The 23,924-nt window shown below is 40.1% G+C and overlaps 1 protein-coding gene across 2 annotated transcripts in view; it reads right to left on the reverse strand.

The window, feature by feature from the left end:
* Nucleotides 1–7,083: 7,083 nt before the first annotated feature.
* dock1 (dedicator of cytokinesis 1) overlaps nt 7,084–23,924 on the reverse strand; it is a 191,796-nt gene continuing 174,955 nt past the window's right edge. For both annotated transcript variants that reach the window (XM_019362509.2, XM_013269519.3), the window contains exons 46-52: nt 22,912–22,995; nt 15,726–15,863; nt 13,585–13,727; nt 12,891–13,089; nt 10,604–10,778; nt 9,910–10,061; nt 7,084–7,974 (exon numbers count right to left, since the gene is read on the reverse strand). In XM_019362509.2, the coding sequence (XP_019218054.1) occupies nt 7,879–7,974; nt 9,910–10,061; nt 10,604–10,778; nt 12,891–13,089; nt 13,585–13,727; nt 15,726–15,863; nt 22,912–22,995 (987 nt within the window). In that variant the 3' untranslated portion in view covers nt 7,084–7,878. The remainder of the gene's footprint in view (nt 7,975–9,909; nt 10,062–10,603; nt 10,779–12,890; nt 13,090–13,584; nt 13,728–15,725; nt 15,864–22,911; nt 22,996–23,924) is intronic.

A 23,924-nucleotide genomic window follows, 5' to 3' on the forward strand; every position in this document is an offset into this window, starting at 1 on the left:
GCAGGCGATCACATAGCAAATGTCAGAAAGCAGCGGCCCAGATTTGGATCCGATCCACAGCCATTTACTACATGTCTTCCCCCCCTCTCTCTCTCCCCACTTTCTTGTCCGTCTTCACTATCCAATAAAGGCAAAAATACTAAAGAAAAAAAAAAGAAAAAAGAAAGTTATCTTTAAAAAAAAGAAGAGAGCGGAAGACCAGTAATGCTCCCCTACATAAAAATAAAAAATGAGCTGAAGGCTGCTATGAAAGCCTGGGCTTCAGTAATGCTTCATCAGTGCCACAAGCTTCCACGTCACGCTGCACTGATGCAGTAATTTATGGTAATGGAGCCCGAAGTTAAGTATCAGAAGTTGGGCATTTTTGTATTGCAAATCCTTTTTGGATACTTTGATCTTAGGAGATGCTCTAAGTATTTTCATGAGCAATAAGCCATAATCATCAAAATTTAAACAAAAAATAAGTATTTCATGTAACATGATGATAGATAACAGATAAGGAAGATAATAAAAAATACCTGAAATTGACCTTTTTTAAAATAAATGACAAGAAAAATACAGTTTTTCACCATTCTCAGTTTTTTTTAAATGCACTAGCATTGCTACAGGCAGTGGTAGAGATATTAGAGATACTTATGTCCCTAGGGGTTCCTTGGAGTACTGCAGTGGTTGTGTATTTTGTTTAAATAATTAATAAAACATGTCTGACAACCACTGGCTAAGGCAACTGGAAGATTTGTCCTTTTTATTCCAAAAAGTAATTCCCAGATAATAACCCATTATAACTCAATGTTACCATAACTGCCATGCCTGAAACATTCTAACTATTGGATGTCATAAAATTATGAACCAACATCAAAGGTTCCCTGAGGATAAATCCTACTGAGCTTCTCCAGCTTTAACAGCAGAACTATCAGCTGGCTGATGCTTTATTCTAGAGTGAAATTAGACAAATGATAAAGGTGCATTGTGTCACTCTGCCACTGGCATGGCTTTCCACTCGCTCTGTAACATAGACTGTATATGGAAGATGGACTAGCTCGAAAGTAATTATGGCCATGTTTTTTCTAAATAACTTCATGCTAAACAAGCAGCCCTGCTTATAAACAGATGTATATAAGTCTGTTTTTTATGAATTTCTGTTGTCAATAAAAAAATCAATTTGTAGAACAGAATAACTAACTTAATTTCCTAAAAGCTTATGTTATTAAAAGTTAGACACTTACCATTTCCATTAGCGTACTTGCACCGAGACTGCATTTAGGAAATGCAGGAACCGCAGACAGTTGTGATTGGATATATCGGTGGCTGCTGATTTATGGAAATAGTCTTTTATTATGCAAAGGAAACATTTAGAAGGAAGCATGCACACTTGCTGCCTTCTGGCAAACGACAGTGTGTCAAGAGAGAAGGAAAATATACACATTATTCCTGGCTGAAATGACAAATGAGATGGGGACAGAGTGCGTTGTAAATACATTTCTCCTGGAGAGAAGGAGCTAGCTCATAGCTCTCCCCCAACAAAGCCTCTGGAAATCCTCTCAATTAAGCGATGCATTTCCCCATGCTTTGAGGAGAGAGAGGGTGAAGCATAATGGCAGAGCACAAATCACCAAGAGCCTATTGAAAAAGCTGCCAGTTAACTATGTAATATTACCACTGCTGAAATGCTTCACCCTTTATCCCTTTTCAATTGCAAGGCTAGATATTGAGTGTGCACTGGGTATTCTTGATAAGTGAATTATATCACTGATGAAACTTTTTATTCCCACCTCACAGATTGGAGTGAATGGATTTATCATTGGAATGCAATAACCAGGTTAGAGTGACTATTAAAAAAAAAAAGAAGTATCAGGCCCTCATTGGACTTGTTCAGCTTTTATTGTTCTACAACTCTGAATCAGTGTGAATTTAATAAAGTGATGACACTCAACCAAAAATAGTTTTAATCCCAGGAAAAAAAAAAGAAATGTTATCCATATCAGGCAAAAATATAGATAATCAACAGACTGCAGCAGAGTCACAGTCATGAATTTTACACGTGGATGCTGTAATATTTTAACCATTCTTATAAAAAAAAATGATTAAACTACATTTTTACATTATTTTTACACGAGTTTTATTAATTAATTATGTGAAATGTATTAAAAAACAAACAAACAAAAATATTGCATATACATAGGTATTCACAACCTTTGCAAGGACACTTAAAATTGAGCTCAGGTGCATCTTTTTTCCACGGATCATCTGTCCATTTGCACACACGTCTGTATAAGGTCCTGTATATGACACTGCATGTCAGAGCACAAACTAAGCCATGAAGTCCAAGGACTTATCTGTAGACCTCCAAGAGAGGATCGTGTCAAAGCACAGATCTGGAGAAAGGTACAGATTAATTTCTGCGTCGTTGGGACTAAAGGTCCCAGTGAGCATAGTGGCCCACCTCATCTGTAAATGGAAGTTTGGAACCACAAGAACTCTTCCTAGAGCTGGCCACCAAACCAGTCTGAGTGATTATGGGTAAAAGGGCCTTAATCAGGGAGGTGATCAAAAACTGATGGTCACTCTCACTGAGTTTCAGCATTGCTCTTTGGAGAGAAGAGAGCCTTCCAGAAGGACAATCATTTCTATTGCATTCCACCAATTGGGCCTGTATGGCCAGACACAAGCCACTCCTCAGTAAAACACACATGGCAGCCTGCCTGGAGTATGCTAAAAGGGACCTAAAGACCATGAGCACCAAAATTCTCTGGTCAGATGAAATAAGTATTAAAGTCTGAAGAAAACCAGGCATCACTCATCATTAGACGGATACCATAGTTACAGTGAAGCATGGTGGCGGTAACATCATGCTGTGGGGATGTTCTTCAGCAGCAGAAACCAGAAGACTAGTCAAGGTCCAGGAAAAGATGAATGCAGCAGTATGATAATTGCTCCAGAGCACGCTGGATCTCGAACAAGAGGGCAAAGGTTTATATTCCAACAGGACAAAGCATGTAAACAGGCAGTCAAGCCACAACAAAGAAATGACTTTGGGATCACTCTGTAAATGTCCTTAAGTGGCCAAGCCAGAGCCTTGAACCTGACCGACTCTCTACAGAGATCTGAAAAAGGCTGTGCACTGATGTTCCCTATCCAAACTATGGAGCTTGAGAAAAAATACTTTTAATAAACAGGATTTTTAGGTTTTTTGACACACTCTAGCAGCAATGCTATGCTTTTTATGTGCATCTGTGTCTATAGTACCACCTGCTCTTTCTGAAGACACTGGTTCAACTTGAAGTCTGACTTCAGGCTGTGCAGTTGTTTTTAATCATTTACTTCACTGCATCATTTATCTAATTGCAACTTTTCTGTTTTTTTTCTCTTAGCTGATGGAATTTTCAAGTTTAGCTGTTGCTATTCAACCTAAAATCACATGTCACTTGATGTCAGCTGCAATCTCCATTTAACAAATGAACGCACTTATTGCTTATAAGTGTAGGTGTGTCACATTGAAACTGAGCCAGGAAAGGACGCTTATGTAAGTCTTTCACAGGAGACTGTTTTAAGTCGCAGTAGATGGAGGATAGGTGTAAATAATAAATGCCGGCTGAATTGCAATTAGCGGCTTCATTTTCAGGCTACTCGAACTGAGCTATTGTTAATGTTCTTAATGACTGCCTTTGTGTCATTTAACAGCTCTGTGGCCAACACTCAAGCGCACTACACGTTGTCTTGCAGCCATCGATTGGATGGTTTTAAGTCTCCCTATACACCCCTTTAGTTGTATATGGAATCAAATTAAACAATAATTTTAACAGTTTGACATTCAGATTATCATTTAGTTGCATATTCCTTTATTTCCTTTAGGAGTTTTGTGGCCAACGCTCTTGCACTCCTTACTTTCTTGTAGCCAATGACCTGTTAGGTCTCCCTATACATTCCTTTAGCCATGTATGGAATTGAAATGTTCTTGTACCTTTTCTCTGATTGCAACCTGTGAAACCATAAGTCACAATGGGAAGAAGAGTATGAAGGTAATGCTTCTTAAAGAAAGAATGTAAAGTAGAGACTGTAAAGTGCGTTCTTTAGAGGAAATGGAAGAAAGAATGACAAAAGAGGTGAAACAATGAAAGATGATATGATTGCTATCACACTAAAGCCCGCATTTTTATTGAATATTACTTTCAATTTCTTTCTGTCATTGTAGAACAATTTATCATCCTGACAGCTACTACTTCCAAATGAAGGTCATATAGTTCACGTGCCTTGCAGCAGACCTTGAATCCAGAAATGGTAACACATGTGTGTTAAAGTCAAAATGATTTTACTGGTCAATTATGAGGGATTCATACTTAATATGTTTATTGCTAAAGCATTTAAAAGCAACTGATCATGGGTGAATTACCAACACATTAATAAGACATTTCATAGTCTGACAAAATATATTAACACCACCCATGAGCTACAGTTCTACAAGTGGTCTCATGACTATTTTTCCCAGATAAAACTCTGAGGGGAAAGATGTCATTCAGTGTTCCTAATTAGGACAGGCTTTATAAACCCCAACTTTCTGAAGATAAAAACACCTTCAAACAACAGATGCTACAGTTTGAGTATTTCTCCTCAGGCACACGCCCACTCACAAAGTGTCAGCAGAATAGGAAAGCAGAGGAATATGAGCCACCTGGGGCAAGCACTTCAAAAAGGTCCCACAAGCTCATTTTAATGTGCAGACAACAGGGTCTGTGAATGCTCTCACCAAATGTGAAAATTAAGGTGCAACAGCACAACTTTACAGCATCTGTGAGCCACCAGAGCAAAATGACAGCTGGAAAAGAAAAAAAAAATGTTCACAGTTAATAAAAAAATTACAAGACTGAATGCGCTGGGTGAATGTCGTCTTACTGTGGAATGGAAGCTAATGTAGTGAAAGCCATTAGATTTCTAGTACTACTTATACACTGTAGACTCAGCTGCTACATCTGTTTAACTGCTATTTCTAAATGCAAATATCTCATCAGCCAATCATGTGGCAGCAACAGAGTGCATTCAGGTTTGTAGAAATGATCAAAACAATTGTGTAAATTTCAGACTGAGCATCAAAAAGGGAAGAAAAGGGATTTAAGCGACTTTGAACATTGTGTGGTTGTTGGTGCCAGACAGGCTGGTCTGAGTATTTCAGAAACCGCTGACCTACTGGGATTTTCCCACACAATCATCTCTAGGGTTTACAGAGAATGGTCAGAAAAAGAGAAAATGTCCAGCGAGTGGCAGTTCTCTGGGTAAAAATGCCTTGTTGATGTCAAAGGAGAATGGGCTGACTGATTTGAGCTGATAGGAAGGCAACAGTAACTCTAAAAAAAACCCCACTTGTTACAGCCAAGATATGCAAAAGAGCAGGAAACAAGAAACTGATGCTACAATTCACTCGGGCTCACCAAAAAAAGGACAATAAAAAATTAGAGAAATGTTTCCTGGTCTGATGAGTCTTGATTTATGCTGTGACATTCAGATTGGACGGTAAGAATTTGGTGTAACATGAAAACATGGATCCAGCAGTTCAGGCTCCTGCTAGTCGTGTAGTGATGTTGGTGGTGTAATTGGCCGGTTTCTTGAACATGACAATGAGGTAACTGCACTTAAATTGGATGCAATAGAACATATCTCAAAGGTGCTCTATTGGAATGAGATCCATAAGTGCATTTTGGGAATGGGAAATTCACATCATAGATGTGCAGCTGACAAATCTGCAGCGACCGTGTGATGCTTTCATGTTGTCATGAACCACAATCTCTGAGGAATTTTCCCAGCACCTTGTTGAGTGTATGCAATGAAAAATCATGGGAGAGCTGAAACAAAAAGATGGTCCAACCTTGTACTAGCAAGGTGTAACTAATAAACGATTGCCTAGTATTACTTTTGTCTTGTAATAAACGTTTTGGTGTAAACAATGCAAACTCTGAATCAGACTTAACATGACTGAGTTGATTTTGCACTGCTGGGAGTCAGACTCAGGACACCAGCAGTGGACTTGTTAGTGTAGCTAACAGGCTGAAAGATATTAATATTGTTGGCGTCATATTATTTATAACATGATAAGGATGAAAACTGGTTGGAGGGGCTCCCGGCGAATTTTAGCATTTTACAACACAACTGTTTTTTTAAATTCAGTAACTATTAACTAATTAGTAAAACTTATTTCATTGTTAAGGAAACAGGAAAACAACAGTAATTATCAATGTCTAGGTTATTAAAATGATTAATAAAATTGTCACAATATGACCTTCCAGTCTGTAATTTGTTGATTAAAACAGCACTCTTTAACATTTGATAAAGAACATTATAACAAAAGTTATTTCCTTAAAACTGGGCATGCTGCCACAAGGCTTTATATTAAGTTATTGCACCAACACCCAGAACAATGCATATTATTAATGTAATATTATTAATGTAATTAAAGTGCAATTTAATTTAAAGCTGCTCTCCAAGTGATAATTATACACTGACTTCATGGTTTCAACTCCAACCATTAATCTGGAGTCAAATCTGTCCAGGACAGAAATGCCAGGAAGTTTCAAGGATAGCCACTTATTTAGATGACATGCCATTATACTCGAGAAGTGTGGAAACCACCCAGACTTAACAAAAAAGAAAGAAAAAATGAAAATCTTGGTGTGCCCTTCAGCAGCTCGCGTAAAACGAGAATTCAAGATCGTACGAGGCAGGACAAAGCTGGCAGCTGTTGTTTGCTGGCTTATTGACGCTTCTCCACTTTCTTCAAACACGGGTCACATTCACACATTCGGCTTTGAAAAGAGAAACGATCGTTTAGCGAGAGGACAAATTATGCAAATGAAATTGCATTTGAGTACATGTAAGCGGCATTTCCCGATAACACACCACTCCTGCGCGCTGATAAAGAAGTGGCTGCGGCGACGGCTGTCAATTAAGCAGGCAGAAAGCTTCGTTACTTAGTGCTCAGCTGAAGTGAGGAAACATACAGATTGCCAATTTGTTCGGGATTTCTGAAATGTGCAAACACTCGCGTCTATTTTCAGCACCTCTCGCTGGCACAGAAATAATGAGGAAGACATCTTCTTTTAAAAATACATACATTTGAAAGTTTATTCAGAAGTCATGTCAGTAGTGAATTGGGAACAGTCATTATTACTGAAATCCAAGGTTACAGCAATCAAGGACAAGATCTGAACAATGATAACGTGGTAGGAGTTAGTTGTATGTGCACTCCAAAATTTTACCAATAAAATCCATCATTTTTTTTTTCCACATACCAACTTTGTAAAGTCCCTGTCAATTCAAAACCTACAAGCCCTTTTTTGTTCATATAAATGCCACTTAATCTAATGACACGTTAATACAAAAAAATCATAATCAAGTCACATACAAAAAACCTGAAATAAAATAGTCCTATATACAAACCTCTGTACATAGTGGGAATATGAGTAAAGAGAGGAATAATGCTTTAATGAGCCATTTGCTCTCATATATTTGAGAGTGGGTCAGTACTGGAAGGCCGTTGGTCCAAGCTCGTCTGTCTGAACACAATGTCACAATAAAATTTCGATGCGGCATTGTATCGGTCATAGACAGCATCTGCAAATTCAGTGAATACTTCTGTGCAACATGCTCCCTGCTGCAGACTGCATCATCGTCAAACAGCAGGCGCAAAAAAAAAAACATAACATAAAAAAAGAAAGGAAAAGAAAAGATGGTACGAGGGGGCGGGCTGCGGTGAGGTATTCATCTTGTCAAGCTGGGACAGGGAAGCGAGGAATGTGTGGGTAAAAACAACCACTTTTCTGGGGTTACTGTTGATGTTGTTTTTGTTGCGTTGTCAGTGTGTTGTTTGGTCCTACTGTCAAGTTTCTTTGTTTACTGCACAATTCCTGAATCGATGGAGGCCTGTTTCCTGGTGGTCTTGGGAGGAGGTGGAGGAGGAGTCTTGCTCGGAAGAGGTGGTGGAAATTGCTGCAAACAGACAAAACAGGAACGTGAAACCTCGTTTTTACAGAATAGTTGGGATTTAAAGCGCAAGATTAGCATGTTCTATTTTTTTCTCATCTTAAATAACATTTATTAAACACAAGGCTTTGATTTATTAAAACATGTCATACCTTATCTTACAGCCTGCATGGCTCTACAAATGACTGAAGAAGTAAGATAGAGTTTACAGAGCAAAGATTTCTCACCTTCTTTTACAAAAAACATTATTTCACCAACTCGATCCTCCACCCTGATTGCATCAAGCGATACAACTACTATATCAGTAATAAACAATAATGATAACCAATGATAACTTTATTGATATACTGTGCACAGTTAAGCACACAATTATTCAGACCCCACTCCTGTTTGTATGCTTTGTGAAGGAAACAAACCTATTTTCTTGCCAAAGGGCTCACCACATTTCACTGTCGGTATGGTATAGCGTCTTTTCTCTTCCATACAAAGGCTGTGTCCCTGTGTGCAAGTCTTTTTTTTTTATCAGAGCACAAACTGCATGACTACAAAGCTTCTCCCTTCTCCAACTGCTGCTTTGTAAATGCCAAATGTACCTTTAGGTTTATGGGCTTCAGCATTGGATTAGTAGCCTCTGAGGCTAGCATTATATCAAGACTTTGCTGAAGTGTAGACCTTGAAATCTGTATTCAATAGTCTGACGAATTCTTCAAGATGGAGGTGATTCTTTGATAAATGCAACATCTTAGCACAATCTTCTGGACCCGGGTTGGGGACACATTTCTTCCAACCTTGAACTTTCAAACTGGTCACAATTTCAATGTTCTTTAACAGATGGATGTCTTTATGATTTTTGAATTGCTTTGCAATAAATACCCTTGTAGCCTTAGCCCTTTATGCGGTTAGTTACAAGTCTTGTGTTGCTTTTACAGTCCCACTGAACATTTGAGAAAACTGTCATCAGGCAGTAAATATTTTCAGTTACAGCTAAAACATACTGGAAAAAAGTGAAAGGGTATGAATAATTACCAACATTACTTTCTTAAAAATGCCTTGGCATGTTTAAAATTGTTAATACTTATAATTGTAGTATTATTTACTCATTTGGAAAACTTTTGAGCACTTTGACAGAAAATTTGGATAAAAATTTAAAACAAAAAACATTAAACAGGGAGGTGGTACGAATAAAGATTAGTGGCTAGAGATCTTCTGGTGCGTTGAGATAAGTGAAAGGTGATTACAAGTCTTATTTAATCCAGATGGAAAATGTCTCAGCTGTTTAAGCTCGTCTCTCCACCTGAATTCTCTTCCTCAAACACCTGAGTTCCCAGCAGAGAGTACAGACAAGGAGTAATGCAAGTCAGTGACCTCACCTCTGCCTCCATCAAAAATGTAAATGAAGAATGGCTGTCACTCAGTCTCAGGACATCTGCGCTCACTACATTACTGTCAGCTTGCTGCCACACGGTGTGCATGTGGCTCTGTTTTACTACCTGTCTGTGGGCCGTGACAGTGGATAAATAAGATTAGTTAACAGAGTGGTGAAGCTGGCTAGAGTAGAAGTCGCCGAGTGTGGAGAGATGAGCCGCTGATTAACAACACGAGGGCTTCTGATAGATGTGAGAGGTAAAGTAATCATCCAATCAATCACGTCTGAGCACCAGGGGCAATGAGTATTTATAACATTGGGTGGACAGGTGGGTGTGGGCTCTTGCTGCTAACTGACTGATACCTACACTCTTCTGTGACACACATTTTAAAAATGACGGACAAATATAAGCGAAAAACACACATGCACGAACTCGCACACGTCAGCACAGGAAGTGAGCAGGGGATAGTGGAGGAGGTTGACCCAAATGTCAAGTGCGTGTAGCGGTCGCTTGTTTCATTACAAGTGCCATGCATCATTAAGGAGCTGCTCTCAGCTCTAATTAAAACACCTACTCTTTGATGTGGAGGGGGTGGTGGAGGTGTCGAGGGACTCGTCAAGTCTTGATTATCTAGCAGGTTGCCGTAATCAGCTGTGTTGCTTTTCAAAGGCAGCGGAGGAGGGGTTTCACCCTTGTCAGAGCAACCCATCCCGTTCAGCTCCAGACCTGTGCAAGAGGGCACTCATCAGCTCACATTCGTCATTGAACTACATTAGAACATATTACACAGCGGGGCTGGTACCCAGAAGAGTTCAAAAAGGGTCCATTTCTGAGAAATTTATGTTGATTGAGACTAATTAATTTTTTTTTTCAAAGAAACTAGAAGAAAGGGGACTTAAATTTCAGAGACAGTCATTACTTCGCACATTTGAGGGGAATTTACAGTACAGAACAGTATACCTCTACTGAATAACTGATTTCCTGGCTCTGCAGTAGGAATGAAGTGCTATGAAACAGGTTATAGATATATATATATTTTAGAATGTCAATGTGTGGAGTCAAAAAACAGAGCTAAAGACAAGAGTCAGCCTTAGGTTTGCTGTATGGACAGAAAATGATAATGGTAATATTACCCTGAAACTACTTGGTGTGCGAATATACACACAGAAACCCCAAAAATACTGCAGTTACAACGTGTCACGGTAAAAAATAAAACCCCAAAACAAATCAAAAATAATGCTGAATGGCAGCAAAGTACGACGCCTTACTGGAAACGGGATGTAGGCTGTAGGAGACTTTGCTCCTTGGTGTAATGGGTGGGGGGCACTGTGAGGAGGAGCTGGAGGAAGAAGTAGGGGGTCCAGGTGACACAGAAAGACGGCGGTCTCCAACAATTTGATTAAGGACTTGGCTTCTTGGTCTCTGGGGCCGCAGAGGGCTTATCTGTGTGATCAGACATAAAGAAAACAAGATATCAGTGTGATATTACAGCGGGCTCAAAGTAAACAACGAAAATTACAGAAGTCAATAAAAGAGAAGTGAGAATAAAATTTACTGACAAGAGACTTTTGATTAAATATCACAAGGAGTCAATAAAAGATCACTTAAAGGGGAACATTTGTTTTCACGCCTCCTTTGGGACTTTTATGTGTGTGTGTGTGTGTGTGTGTGTGTGTATATACAGCCATATGGAACAGGCTATTTGTGAAAGAAAGCAAAAACCATTCAGATAAATGTTCTTGTTGAACTGCAAGAACTTATTTGTGGCTACAAATAATTGTTTGTATGCAAGACTGTGTTTTCTCCACTTTGGTATAGCAGGAATTTGAATATGAAAAGCTGTATCCTGAGGGCTATTCCACTCTGTAGGCTACATTAACAAACAACTTTGTAATTGGCCAACTGAAACAGTCAGCCACAAGGGAGACACTAAAAGTAACACACTTTATTCAGGGATTTCATTTTCTCTCGAATGCTGAAGATGAAATTCACATTGTGGGTGAAAAAAGCAATTTCTTGATTCCAGATTATACTTTCACACCGAGCTACTACATCCTAGTATGTGGTAATCACCGGAGACCAATAGGTGCTCTACCCTTGACCCCGGGGGCATGACGCTCGCGTCATGAGCCAGACGGCTCCACCGTTGCCAGGGGCCTCTTTTGGATTCCATTCCTGCCCTTATCTTACTGCCGTTAGCCAGGGAGCATTCCCACTGGGCATTGAGAACACAGTGATACCACTCGGCTGTAATGGACACAGCGGTGGTGAAGAGGGACATGAGCACAACAGAGAAAGAGAGAGGAAAGGGGGAGAGATGAAGATATGAAGAGTAAAAAGAGAACTGAGGGAACAGTTGAGAAGCAGAATTGTGAGCTACATCATGGAGAGAGGAAAAGGCAAGAAAATAAAGACCATGTCAAAGATCTGAAGAGAACAAAACATAACTGAAAGCCAGAGATAATGCTCAAAATACTCTTGTTTGTAGCTTCTCTTACTCTACATGAAAGGGAAGACAAAAAAAAAAAAACACAACCTACCTTCACAATAACACCAGAAAACACAGCAGGGATATTTCTCTATTCTATGGCCCACTGATGTTTGCCGTGCGACGTATATTGCACAATGTTTTATGTGCAAGTGGAAAAAGACGTGTTATGATTGCATTAGGTGACCACGTGTTTACTTCCCAAACTTTTCTGGATTTTTTTGCCTTTAATACTTTTCTCTTAGAAGGTTTAATGTGAAACCACAGTTGTCACCTTGCAGTTGCACGTCTCCTCCAATCGGTGAAATTGCAGTTTACACCCCTGTCTGTCTAGAGCCATTCTTACATGCCCGTTTTCCCGTGTGAACTTTGGGAGAAACAAGTTGGGATGTTTTCTACAGCTGTCTGTTCTCGCCCAGCAGGAAGCAGTCCATAGTGATCACACCACTTGAAATACTCTGTGGTCTAGGCAAGCGAGGTGCCTGGAGAGTATCCACAGCTCACATCACATCCATTCTCTATTGGTGATTGCACTGGGCTGTTAGCTACCTTTTGTAGCACACTGGTGCAAAAACATCATTTGGACTTCCTACTAGTGAGCTAGCAGGTTAAAGACCGTCGTCTCAGAAATCTGTTCTCACCTGGACCTATGTCAGGTGACATCTAGAAAAGAGACACAGACAGATAATCTAAACAACTGCTACACTTTCAAGTTGGGCGCCTAAAATTAGTGTCACCAACTGAGCATCTGATCAAATTCGAAATAGAGTCATAATTTCTCCTTCTGTTCCTGAGTTATGAAGAAGCTGAATAACAACCAGAAAAGTGTTTTGGGAGCACATTATGATGTCACAGTGAAGTTGACCCTCGGCCTTTTGGATATTCAAACTTCCCCATTTCATCCTATTTGACATTTATGTGTTATTGTGTCATAATTAGCATATAAATTCTTAATTTATCATGTCTTGTGTGGTCACAGTAACCTCTGACCTCAAATTCCAAATGTGTGACACACGCCAGCAGAGTTACGAGAGTGACTGACCCAAACAGAAGATGTAAAAACGTACCGTCTCTGACAGTATGACAGCTTCAGCTGGCTGCAGAGGGATGTCCGCTGTTTTCATCTCTTTGTCAAAGACCTCCTGGTGCTTACTGTTCCTCTTCTCCTTCTTCTTCTCTTTGCGGTCCTTCTCGGGTTCATCACGGTCTAGTTTGTCCTGAGACTTGGTGTGCAGCTTCTTTGGTAGAAGAGGCTCCAGCGCAAAACTGAATAATAATAATAAAAAAAACAATACATCAACTCAAACAAAATGTATTAAAATGTATTAACTTCATTACTATCCTCTACTTTAATTTGTATATCCCAACTCGTGCCAGAGAACATGTGGGAATATTCCTTTATCAATAGTAATCAGTTTCAAAGATCTACACAAATCTGCTGCATGCGTGTGTTTTATGTACATTCTGATTAAATAACAAACAGAGCTAATAGCGCAAAGAATACTTCAGTCACAATTTCATTGTGAAGTTATTAAAGTTTCAACCTGCATGTGAACTGGAACAAAGAAAGCAAATACATTTTTCAAGTGCTTTCTCTGAAATTCTCTTAGATAAGGAATCAAAGTGGCACCTCTGTGTATAAATGACATGATTCCCCCCCCCAAAAAAAAACAACATGGATTCTTACAAGAACAAAAAAACAGAACAAATGCTAGAGATGATATAATTTATGCCCCAAAGAATAGTGAAACATGGTGTTACCCATCTGAGCCGGGCCTGGAGGGTGAGTTGTCAGAGGAGATGGAGGTGACTGAAGCTACTGACAGTGGCCTTTGGGAGGAGGGCATGGTGAAGGACCTCACCATGGAGGCAGGACGAGGTCCCCGCCGTTCATCTGCTGGAGGCTGGCAGCAGAGAAGAAAACAAACAAACAAATAAAAAACAGAAAATTATTTAGTTTAAATGTTACTGATTGTGTTGTAGTTACTTAGAAAGGTAGGTAGCAAATTACAGGAAATCCCAGATTAAACAGTAGAGAAAGAACAAATACACAGCATGGTACAGTGGAGCAATTACCATCAAATCATCCTCTGTGGTATATATAAAAATCCTGCACAGGGGCTCCTGAATCAGTTTTTTTTCCATCAAAATTACAACTGGAAATGATCTAAGTGAGCAAGAGAAGGGTACAGGCCTACACCACTCAGCTATGAGTGGGTGGGTTAGATGCACTTCTCCCATAAGAGGGAAGGGTCACAGCAAATCAATACTAAGCAAGAAAATGATAGGAATCTTCTTCATAGTCACTAGATTTCAACCTAAATTAACACCCAGGGAGAGATTTTTGGCTTTGATGTCAGGTGGTGCTCATCAAAAACATCAAATGAGGGAAAAAAAATGGCTTCCATCACTGCAGCAAAGAATTGTGAAATCAACGCCCGAGGCACACCGAAGCCCTTTTGCTGACACATGGTGGCACAACACTTCATTTAGACACTTTATGTTGGCTTTCCCCTTTAATTTGTCGCCCGTCTTTCACTAGCTGGCAGTGATTATACAAAAGTATAATCACTGCCAGCTCGACCATTTTGCAGTCACTCGAATGGTCAGCACCTTCATACCTGGAAGAAAGGTGATAATTTTTTACACAGCATTAAAAACGCTCCAGCTGCCAATAAAACCGCCCACAATATATAGCTGGCTTGTGACAGGAAAACTGTAAAGCTGAAGGTCTTTTGCAGTTTTATCCTAAACCGATGTCCAGTACAGAGCTTGTAACAGAGCCGCTTATCTGAACATACAAGGTTAGCGGTAAAAAGAAAAAAAGGACTCTTGTAGGACTATTAATTTCTGCTGAAATCTGACAGAAGAAAAATCTGGCAACAGCAGCTCTAACAAAGGAGCCTTTTGCATTTAAAGAGTCTTTTCAGCCGAAGAAAGGGGCCATCACACACCTGATAGGGTAACCTTATTATCACACCCTGGAAAGAGATAGCTTTTCTCTTGTTTGAAAGGTCACCACCCTCTTACTTTAAAAATGAGCAGGTGCCCCGTTACCTCAGGCAAGATTGAGTGAAAAGCTTGGTCAAGCAGCAATTAAATCTGTAAAAGAGGAGAGAGATGGAGGCTCCCCCACCATGCGCGCACACACACACTGACTTCACAGCTGACTTCAGCAAAAAGAAAAACACACGTGACATACAACAGCAAACTAAACTGTGAATTTGCCATTTTTTATGACGTCAACCCAGCCATCACGACTTCAGTTAACAGCATTCTCACTGAATGCTGTTAACTGCAGTGCTAATTGTTTTGCTTTCTTTATTTTCTGGTTCCAAAAGTTTGGCAGCGCATTCTCACACAAGAACATCCTGCAAGTCCAAACAAGAGACAGTTCTTCTCAGTTGCCATTAAAATGCCTGCTATGCTTGTGTGCAACCTACACCTTTATCTGCTTTAATGACAAACCAAAAAAGTGAATTGTTTGCACCTTGTTTTTGTGTCATTATGGGGAAAGAAAATGCAAACATCCAGTCTGCTTTCCACAAAGATGGTTTTGAGCACTTTGAAAGGTGTTTATATGTCTATGGACATATTTTGCCAACACAATAGAATCACAGCTCTGTATATGAACATGAATAAATGTTTAAACTACAAGCTGACCAAAGAAAAAGGAGGATCAGCATCTTACATAATGGGTGTATGAGAGATGCAACAATAATAAACAATGTTCTAAAATATTTCAGAAAATCCATCTCACAGAAATCCTTAGCCAAGCGCCAGAAAAAAAATACAGAAAGAACTACAGATTCCATTAGACCCTGTTAAAATTAGCACACTGAGCTACAAAGCACTGTGTTTAAAGAAAAAAAAAAAGCTCAAGTACAGGAAAAAGCTCTTACCAGAGACTTTACCCCATACTGTTTCTCCACCTTCTCCCGCAGTTGCTTAAAGCACGCCTCCATGCGGTCATGAAAAGGCCTCAGTGCCTCTGTGACCTTCTCTCCATGGATCCGAACACCTTCAGCGAGATGCGGAATCTGGTGGAAGAAAAACAGCAGCGTGAGACAAGTTCATCAAACACACCCTGGACTGCAGAGATGAGAGATCAGCTACATGCTGCTTCTTCCTTCAGAGGAATGCATTAGCGTCTGTCATAAACTTCATAAACTTAATTTCATGCACATGTCCTTTGGCTCCTTGCCCTCTTGGATGTGCATATTCAGCACCAGCAGTAAAAGTACATCAGTAATTTTGCATATGCACTGCAAGCTTATCCAGGTGGAAGCAGGAACATGTTACAGAAAGCTGTTGCCATGACACTACCGCCGCTTTCCTGACATCACCAACAACAATGCAACATATAAATTAAAACATGGCAATGAAAAAGCTTAGACTGATTACATCTACAGGCATCTACTTTGTTTGGTTGGATTTTTCCATCTCCATATCTAATTGCAAAAAACAGCATAATGCATCCCTTCAGGAACACTGCTGCCTGCCACTCTGTAGGAAGCTGGTGAATAACAAAATCTAAACACATACCAGAGGCAGCTCAGGTGAAGGAAAAGGGAGAGAGACAGGCAGTGAGCGAGAGTAGGGGGGAAGACTGAAACTGCTGAAAACTAGTAATTAGGAAACCCCAGTGCCACAGCTCTGCTGACTAAATCTGGTAAGAGGAGGACGCACCATCCCTTGGGAGAGTGAGCATTTGAGTGTTTTTTTTTCCCTCTCTGCTGGTTAAAATCACAGGTTAAGGGTTTTCTGTTTTTTTGCAGGGGTGTTTCTGTGTTGCATGCCATCTTTGGCAGAAACAAGCAAAGATGTTACAGTCAGCTGTGTTAACAGCAGATCCCTTCTCTCCCATAGCAACTGTAAAAATATTACTTTACCGCGTGACCTCTATAAACGAGAAATACAGTTAAAGCTGAAAAAAGGTGTTTGTAATTCCCCTCTGATGAATAACTTAAAAAAAACCCCAAAAAACTGCATTAAACGTGATTTAATCTCAACATCTGTATTCACTGATCCCAGTCAGACAATGAAACACACACTGCATCTCGTGCTTTTAACAAATTCACCCGAACAAATGGAAGAAATAATCTGTGAGACGTGAGACATATTGGATGGGTGGGATAATAAAGAGAAGTGTTTGTGTGTGTGCTAACCTGACCTTCCCTACCCTACCCTTCTTCATATTCCCTGAGGACAAACTGCCTCCCAGGGCATATCATATCACGAGCCCACTTCAATCAACTTGTCCACAACACCAATGCACTTTTGTGATGCAATGTTTCATAATACTCCCCAAATCATTTATATTTTATTTACACCCATGTCAAGATAAGAATTGCTGTCAGAAAGGAAGATTAGCAGCGCAGAAACACACCTGTTAAACGATACTAGCCAGCTAGCTATATGTTCCCAGGCATGTGATACGATGTGCTAATAAACAGCATCCTGTGATATGAGAATCACAAAACTTCTGGCCCGAAAGGATAAACGAAATGGAGGCCACAGACACCACGCAGGCATTTCCCCTGTTAGTGAGCACCTTCATCATCACCACTGGGATCTCACGGAAGAAGGAAAAGATGCGTCTGGGTATGAAAAGGCGAAGGGAAGGAAAAGAGAGGCAGAAGGTGAAAAAGGTTAGGAGAAAGGAGGGGGGAGAGGAGTTTTTGAAGGACGAAGTGTTGTGAGATGAAAAAGCAATGAAAAAACACAGCGAGAGTGAAAGCTGAGACAAGATTCACGTCTCCCAGGATACCCACATCTTTTTATAGACCTTTGGATGATTGAGTGCGGCTGAGTGGCGGCATGGCAACAGATTTCTGCTTGGTGGCTGCACAGCGATAAGCTCATTGTGGAAGACACTTAGGCTCAAGGTTGTCAACACACACGCGTGCGTATATGCGCACACAAACACACACAAACTTACGAGTTTAATTATATAACTTAACTTTTTAAAAAATGCTTTTAATCCTCTCCAGCTGTCTAAGAGAGATATCTGTTTATCAGTTTCACAATTTGGCATATCAGTGAGAGATATTAGCTCTTGTGATGCTAAGGTGAATGTCATTATTAGAAACTGGGGACTTGGTTCTGCATTCATAAAAAGCCAGCACCAAGTCCATGGTAAACATTATTTTACAGAGTCATGACAATACATACTGTAAAAACTAGTTTACTTCATGGACGAGGTACATTTGAGCTATTTTATGGGATAAAGAGGCAAAGCTGAGGTGTCAAAGATGACATGCTAGCTGGGGAGGCTAGGCAAAGCTAAGAGTGTTGTTGTTGATCGTAAGTCACAGTGACAATAACATGTCACTCTAACAGTGCCCCCTTTCATGCAAGCTTTGAAAATAGCATTCATTAATACATTAGAAGACAATCAAAATGGCACAAAGGATATTGACATGTGGGTAATTTGAGTTTTCTTCCCCGATATTAAGAAATGACGGTAGCAAAAACAGTGGAAGTGTGTATCTAAACCAACGCAGCAGTGTGTAAAACTACAGACTGCTTGCAGAGAAGGTCAGACAAGCTGAGCACAAAGGAGTCACGAGTACAAGAAAATGAGTGGCTATTAAATAGAACATGCACAGTTCAAGCCTAACAGCATGAATTTGCTGTTCTGTGAACACAGAAACTAGACACGAGCGTAAGAACACAGACGGTCACCCCGCACTCAGAAGCAACTGACTTCCTATGCCGCTGGCTTTACCAGCCAGTCATGTAGAACTACAGGGTGGGCCATTTATATGGATACACCGTAATAAAATGGGAATGGTTGGTGATGTTAAAGTCCTGTTTTGTTCACAGCCATTGACATGTCGAAGACGTTAACACGTGAGGAACGGATCGAAATTGTGTTGATATCTGGTGAATGCAGTAACCGGGTCATTGCAGCAGATTTCAATGCAAGACACCCTACGAGACCACCCATCTCCCATGCTACAGTTAGCAAACTGCTTGCTAAGTTTCATGAAACTGGTTCAGTGTTGGATTTGCCAAAATGTGGACGCAAGAAAACTGTCACTAATGAAGAAACATCAGTGGCTGTCCTAGCTTCATTCAACAAGAGCCCACAGCGTAGCACTCGCCGCATGTCACTGGGGAGTGGCATTAGTCGAACATCCCTTCGGCGGATATTAGCTACTCACAAATGGCACCCTTACAAACTCCAGCTACTGCAGCATCTCAACGAGGATGACCCAGATCGGCGCACAGAATTTGCAGAATGGGCAAAACAAAAATTGGAACAGGACCCTCAGTTCATGCAGAAGATTTTGTTCAGTGATGAGGCAAACTTTTATGTGAATGGTGAAGTTAACAAACAAAACCACCGCTATTGGTCTGACACTAACCCACATTGGATGGATCCCTCCAAGACTGTTGGAACAAAAAAAGTGATGGTTTGGTGTGGTATATGGGGTACAACGATAGTGGGTCCATTCTTCATCAATGGAAACCTCAAGGCCACTGGATATTTAAAATTGCTACATGATGATGTGTTTCCCTCTTTATGCACTGAAGCTGGCACGTTCCCTGAGTTTTTCCAGCAAGATGGTGCACCACCACATTATGGGTGCCAGGTCCGAGCATTCCTAGATGAACAGTTTCCTGGAAAGTGGATTGGTCGTCGTGGGCCAGTTGAATGGCCCCCAAGGTCTCCCGATCTGACCCCCTTAGACTTTTATCTTTGGGGTCATCTGAAGGCAATTGTCTATGGTGTGAAGATATGAGATGTGCAGCACCTGAAACTACAGATACTGGATGTCTGTGGTGGCATTTCTCCTGCGGTGTTGCTATCAGTGTGTGAAGAGTGGGAGAAGAGGGTTGCATTGCAACACAATGGGCAGCACATTGAACACATTTTAGAAGTGGTCAGAAACTTGTAAATAACTCATGAAAGAATAAAGTTACGTTGAAACCAAGCACACCATTGTTTTTCTTGTGACATTACCAATAAGTTTGATGTGTCACATGGCCCTCTTCCTATTGAAAAAACAAAAGCCACCATGGTCACCACCCATCTTGAGGAGTTTGCCCCCTCACATATACTAATGTGCCACAAACAGGACTTTAATATCACCAACCATTCCCATTTTATTACGGTGTATCCATATAAATGGCCCACCCTGTACTGGCAATGAACACTATGCTAAAATTACATAAAGGGGATACAGTACGGCAATATTGAGGCAATGCAAATGTACAATTGTGTCCACGTCTGTCCTTTTTTTTAACCCCCTTATGACAAAAGATAATTTACAGAAGCTTTAAAGGTTGCAAAAATAATGAACACTATCATGAACCTATAACAGTTTATTTTTAATAAGAAGCAAACAAGGCTGCATTTAGTCATTCATTATGACTACTTAGCCATTAAAGCTTCTGGTTTTATTTTTGTGTCCCGAATTCACATATTATGCCATCATAATTCCATACAAACAAGAATTTTTGAACTAAGCATCAATCTTTCTCACTGCACTTTGTTTAGAGGACTGCAGCGATTAGAAATCACGCTAGAGGCCCATTTATAAACAGGCAAATGCCAGTATTATCAGCTGACAGCTATAAATGAAATGGCACTGGGGTTTAAAAAAAGAAAAAACAAAAAAAACAGAGCCTACTGTTCTTAACTGAACCCTGTCATTCATCTGCGTTTCTGATTCACAACAAACAGACTTCTGAGCCACACCCCGCGGTGGTAGGACAGCCACGCTAGCTTCGAGATGCTTGGTATTAAGGCTGCGATGACATATTAAGACCTTTCATGAAGGTCACGCAGGTCTTGGAGACGTACGCAACATTTGGCGAGTCAGACAGACTAATAAGCAGACTTCGCTATATGTGAGATGAAGCGACCAAAAGAAAAAGCCTTCTGTTAGTGGGTCCTGTTAGGAAACAAGCCTGCTATTAAAAGATGATGTTTTTATGCTTGTGAATACAATGTTGATGCCCTGGTGAAAATTCCCCTGATCGTTTAGCTCCCCATAAACAGACTGAACGATGTAGAAGTGAGGCGTTTCAGGAACTAATTTAGGCATCTTTCCAGAGCCAATTATAAACATAAACATTTCTAAAAAAAAACCCTACTTCGTACTTGCCAGGGAGTTGTTGTTGTTGTTTTTTTACAATACCTATTTTCCTGATTTCCACTTGCTCATTTCTCTCTAATTACTAAATGAGGACAATGGGTATTTCAGGATAGCAGTGCACAACGGCTCATTTCTACCCGTTTAGTTTGCTCATTGGCGCCGGCTCGCCTTCATTTGTCTCATTTAGATGGATTCAAAACACAAGATAAACAAGCCTGCAGTCTCTGGCAAAGAGACAGCTGACACCAAGTCAAATCTGCCTTAGTGATCGCTCTAAAGTTTGTTGTGGGTATGTTTGGCATTGGCTTTCCTTTATGGCATGTCTGCATTATGATTACACCAAATAACCTCGAAATAATTTTTAAAACAATGATTTTAAGGACACTTTCGAAATGGCTCCTCATCTGAGTAGTACCCTGGAATTAAAAGATAAAAACCTATACCACAAAGGTAACCACACCAAGATTACTGCTTGCTGCCATTGCTTCATGATAAGTATAAAAATAACTGATAGGTCTTAGAGATGAAATCCAGCTGCTTGCTCCAACCTTGTCATGTATAATGTCTTTGTGATATGCACAACGTTCCAGGAGTGATGAAGCAGCAACATGCTTATTTTTAGGTAACCTGCCGCTGCTGTGTCAACCTCTACTTCAGTCAGCGATTTCCTACAGATCCCCACGTACGCGCCACTTGTATGTCTACGAGAACGATGATGGAAAAGTAGGCACACGGAGAAAATTGCATTTTTTTTAAAAAGTCTTCACTATACAGCAAAATAATTATGTGAGCAGCATCATCGGTGTCAGACGCGAGGTACGAATACAAGATTTACATTCTTCTGTGTGAATCACCGAGCCATGTAAAGACGAAAGGTACAACAAAAACAAAAGAGCGTTACTTTTCAGAGTTGGCAAAGTTCCACCAAAGATGCAGAGCACAAAGTCGACCTATTTTACAAACAACTGAGAGAGGCACAACTTTAGGAAATTAAATGATCTCTCTCTTTCCTTGGAGTGAAGAATAAGAAGCAGACTTTTCTTGTATCTGTTCAGATCCTGGGTGAACCATAAGGCAGGAAACCACGACTTCTTGAGTATTAAAGTAACCCACAGTTCAGATCCAGAGAGTTTAGTGAGAGTAATAAAAGAAGAAAAACAACACAAAGAGTCATCTGAACACAGAAAGCATTCTGAAACCCCAAAAAGAGTACGTTTTCTGTTACTGTAATGATAGTTATGAGTTCCTTAATCAAATATGAACCACAAATGAGCTTATCCTCTGTTATGCTCTATTAAACAGGATGTTACTTCCAGCGGTCCACGTATGCATTTCTTGCCTGCTGCATGTGCATCTCGTTCAGGCTCCATGTTGCAGTGATGCTCACAGAGGCTCACATTCCCCCTGTTTGCAAGAGTTACTGCACTGAAAACTACTGCTACTGCACAAACAATAATGTATGTTCAGCTGCAAGTTTCACACTGATTTGTTTTTATTTTTTATGTAAGATCACTTTAATGAAGTTCATACATAAACGCAATTTTACTTTAAATTTCAAAATCACGCAGCGTAATATCTGGAGGGCTGTAGATGGTGGTGCAAGGTTTTAACATTTCTGGTGTTGATTCCATTAATAAACTTCTCTGATAATTTTAGCCATAGTGACTTGCCCAAAGCAAATGAATGCAAACTAATGCCAATGATGTTAAAAGACTGAGTGGGATGAATGCACATTTTCATGCCTCACAAGCTCCTCCATACCATCTAATCCATACTCAGCAGTTTGACTGCCTGTCGGCCATGTCTTCCTATGCTCTTTACTTGTGCAATGGAAAAAGAATGCAAAGAATGTAACATCGTTTAAAGTAAATAATTTCAAAGAAGCTGGCAAAAGCACTGTTCCCTGAACCCTGGAGCCTTATGATGCTTTGCCATTTTCACCTAAATGTCCCATGACCCTTCAGTGCTATGGTCTTACCTGCCAGGCGATGAGGTCCTTTAGTTTCTCTATCTTTTCAAGGTCCTCTGGATGCTCCTGGATGTACTTGTCATTGAAAAAGGCCTGGAGAAAAAAAGATGGCAGACAGAAAAACACTGGAGTAAGTATGGCTATATAGAAAGGAGGAAAACCTGGAGTAAAGTTAGGTAAAGGTAAAAATGTAAAGACGTTTGGGATATAAATAAAAAGAAAAATGGGAGGAAATAAAGATGAAACAAGGGTGAAGCACTGGGAAGGTCTGTTAAGATGTGAAAAATGTAGTCAAGACAACCATCTCTCATCCACTGCTCACACTATTTCACTGAGACGAAGGAGTGACCTGAGGGCAAAGAATTCCCGTTGCTTCTCCTCTGACTCAGAAGGCACCCTCAAGACCGGTATAACTCTATTTCAGGTAGAGAACCCAACAGGCTATTGCTTTTTAAAATAATCAAAAGGGTAAAAGGGTTGTGTTAAAAAAACAGAAAAAAGAACACATGAGCCACTATAGTATTTGGATTACACATGAAAAATGATGAAAAACAGGATACAGTGAAGACTGAGTTGGGCTTTTGGAAAAGGAAAAAATAATGGATTTATGATGACTTATAATGCCAAGAGGAACATGATATAGATAAAAAGGTATAAAACATTAACCATCATAGTGATAGGGATTCAAGAATTTGCAGCATGCATACGATGATAAGAAGTAGGAAGAAGTAGAGATGCTCTAATTGCAATTTTCTGATTCCGACTTTTATTTTTCAATTCAGATCAGGAAAAAAAAAGTTTAAGCTTTAGAATTTAGGCAACAAGTTACAGGATGTTCAGTCACTTAAACTGCATTAATGCTGTGCTCTCACTGAGTCTGCTGGCTTGTTGCTGGCTCTGAACTCTGCACGGCTTTAGCCACTTGGCCTTTGCTGACTTCTTAAAAACGTCAGTGCTCATCTGGGTGAGGGTGATTTAAGTGTCTGATTGAGTTTGTTGTTATGAATGTTTTTGTGGTGGCC

The sequence above is a fragment of the Oreochromis niloticus genome, linkage group LG8 (genome assembly GCF_001858045.2).
Source record: "Oreochromis niloticus isolate F11D_XX linkage group LG8, O_niloticus_UMD_NMBU, whole genome shotgun sequence".
Taxonomy (NCBI): Eukaryota; Metazoa; Chordata; class Actinopteri; order Cichliformes; family Cichlidae; genus Oreochromis; species Oreochromis niloticus.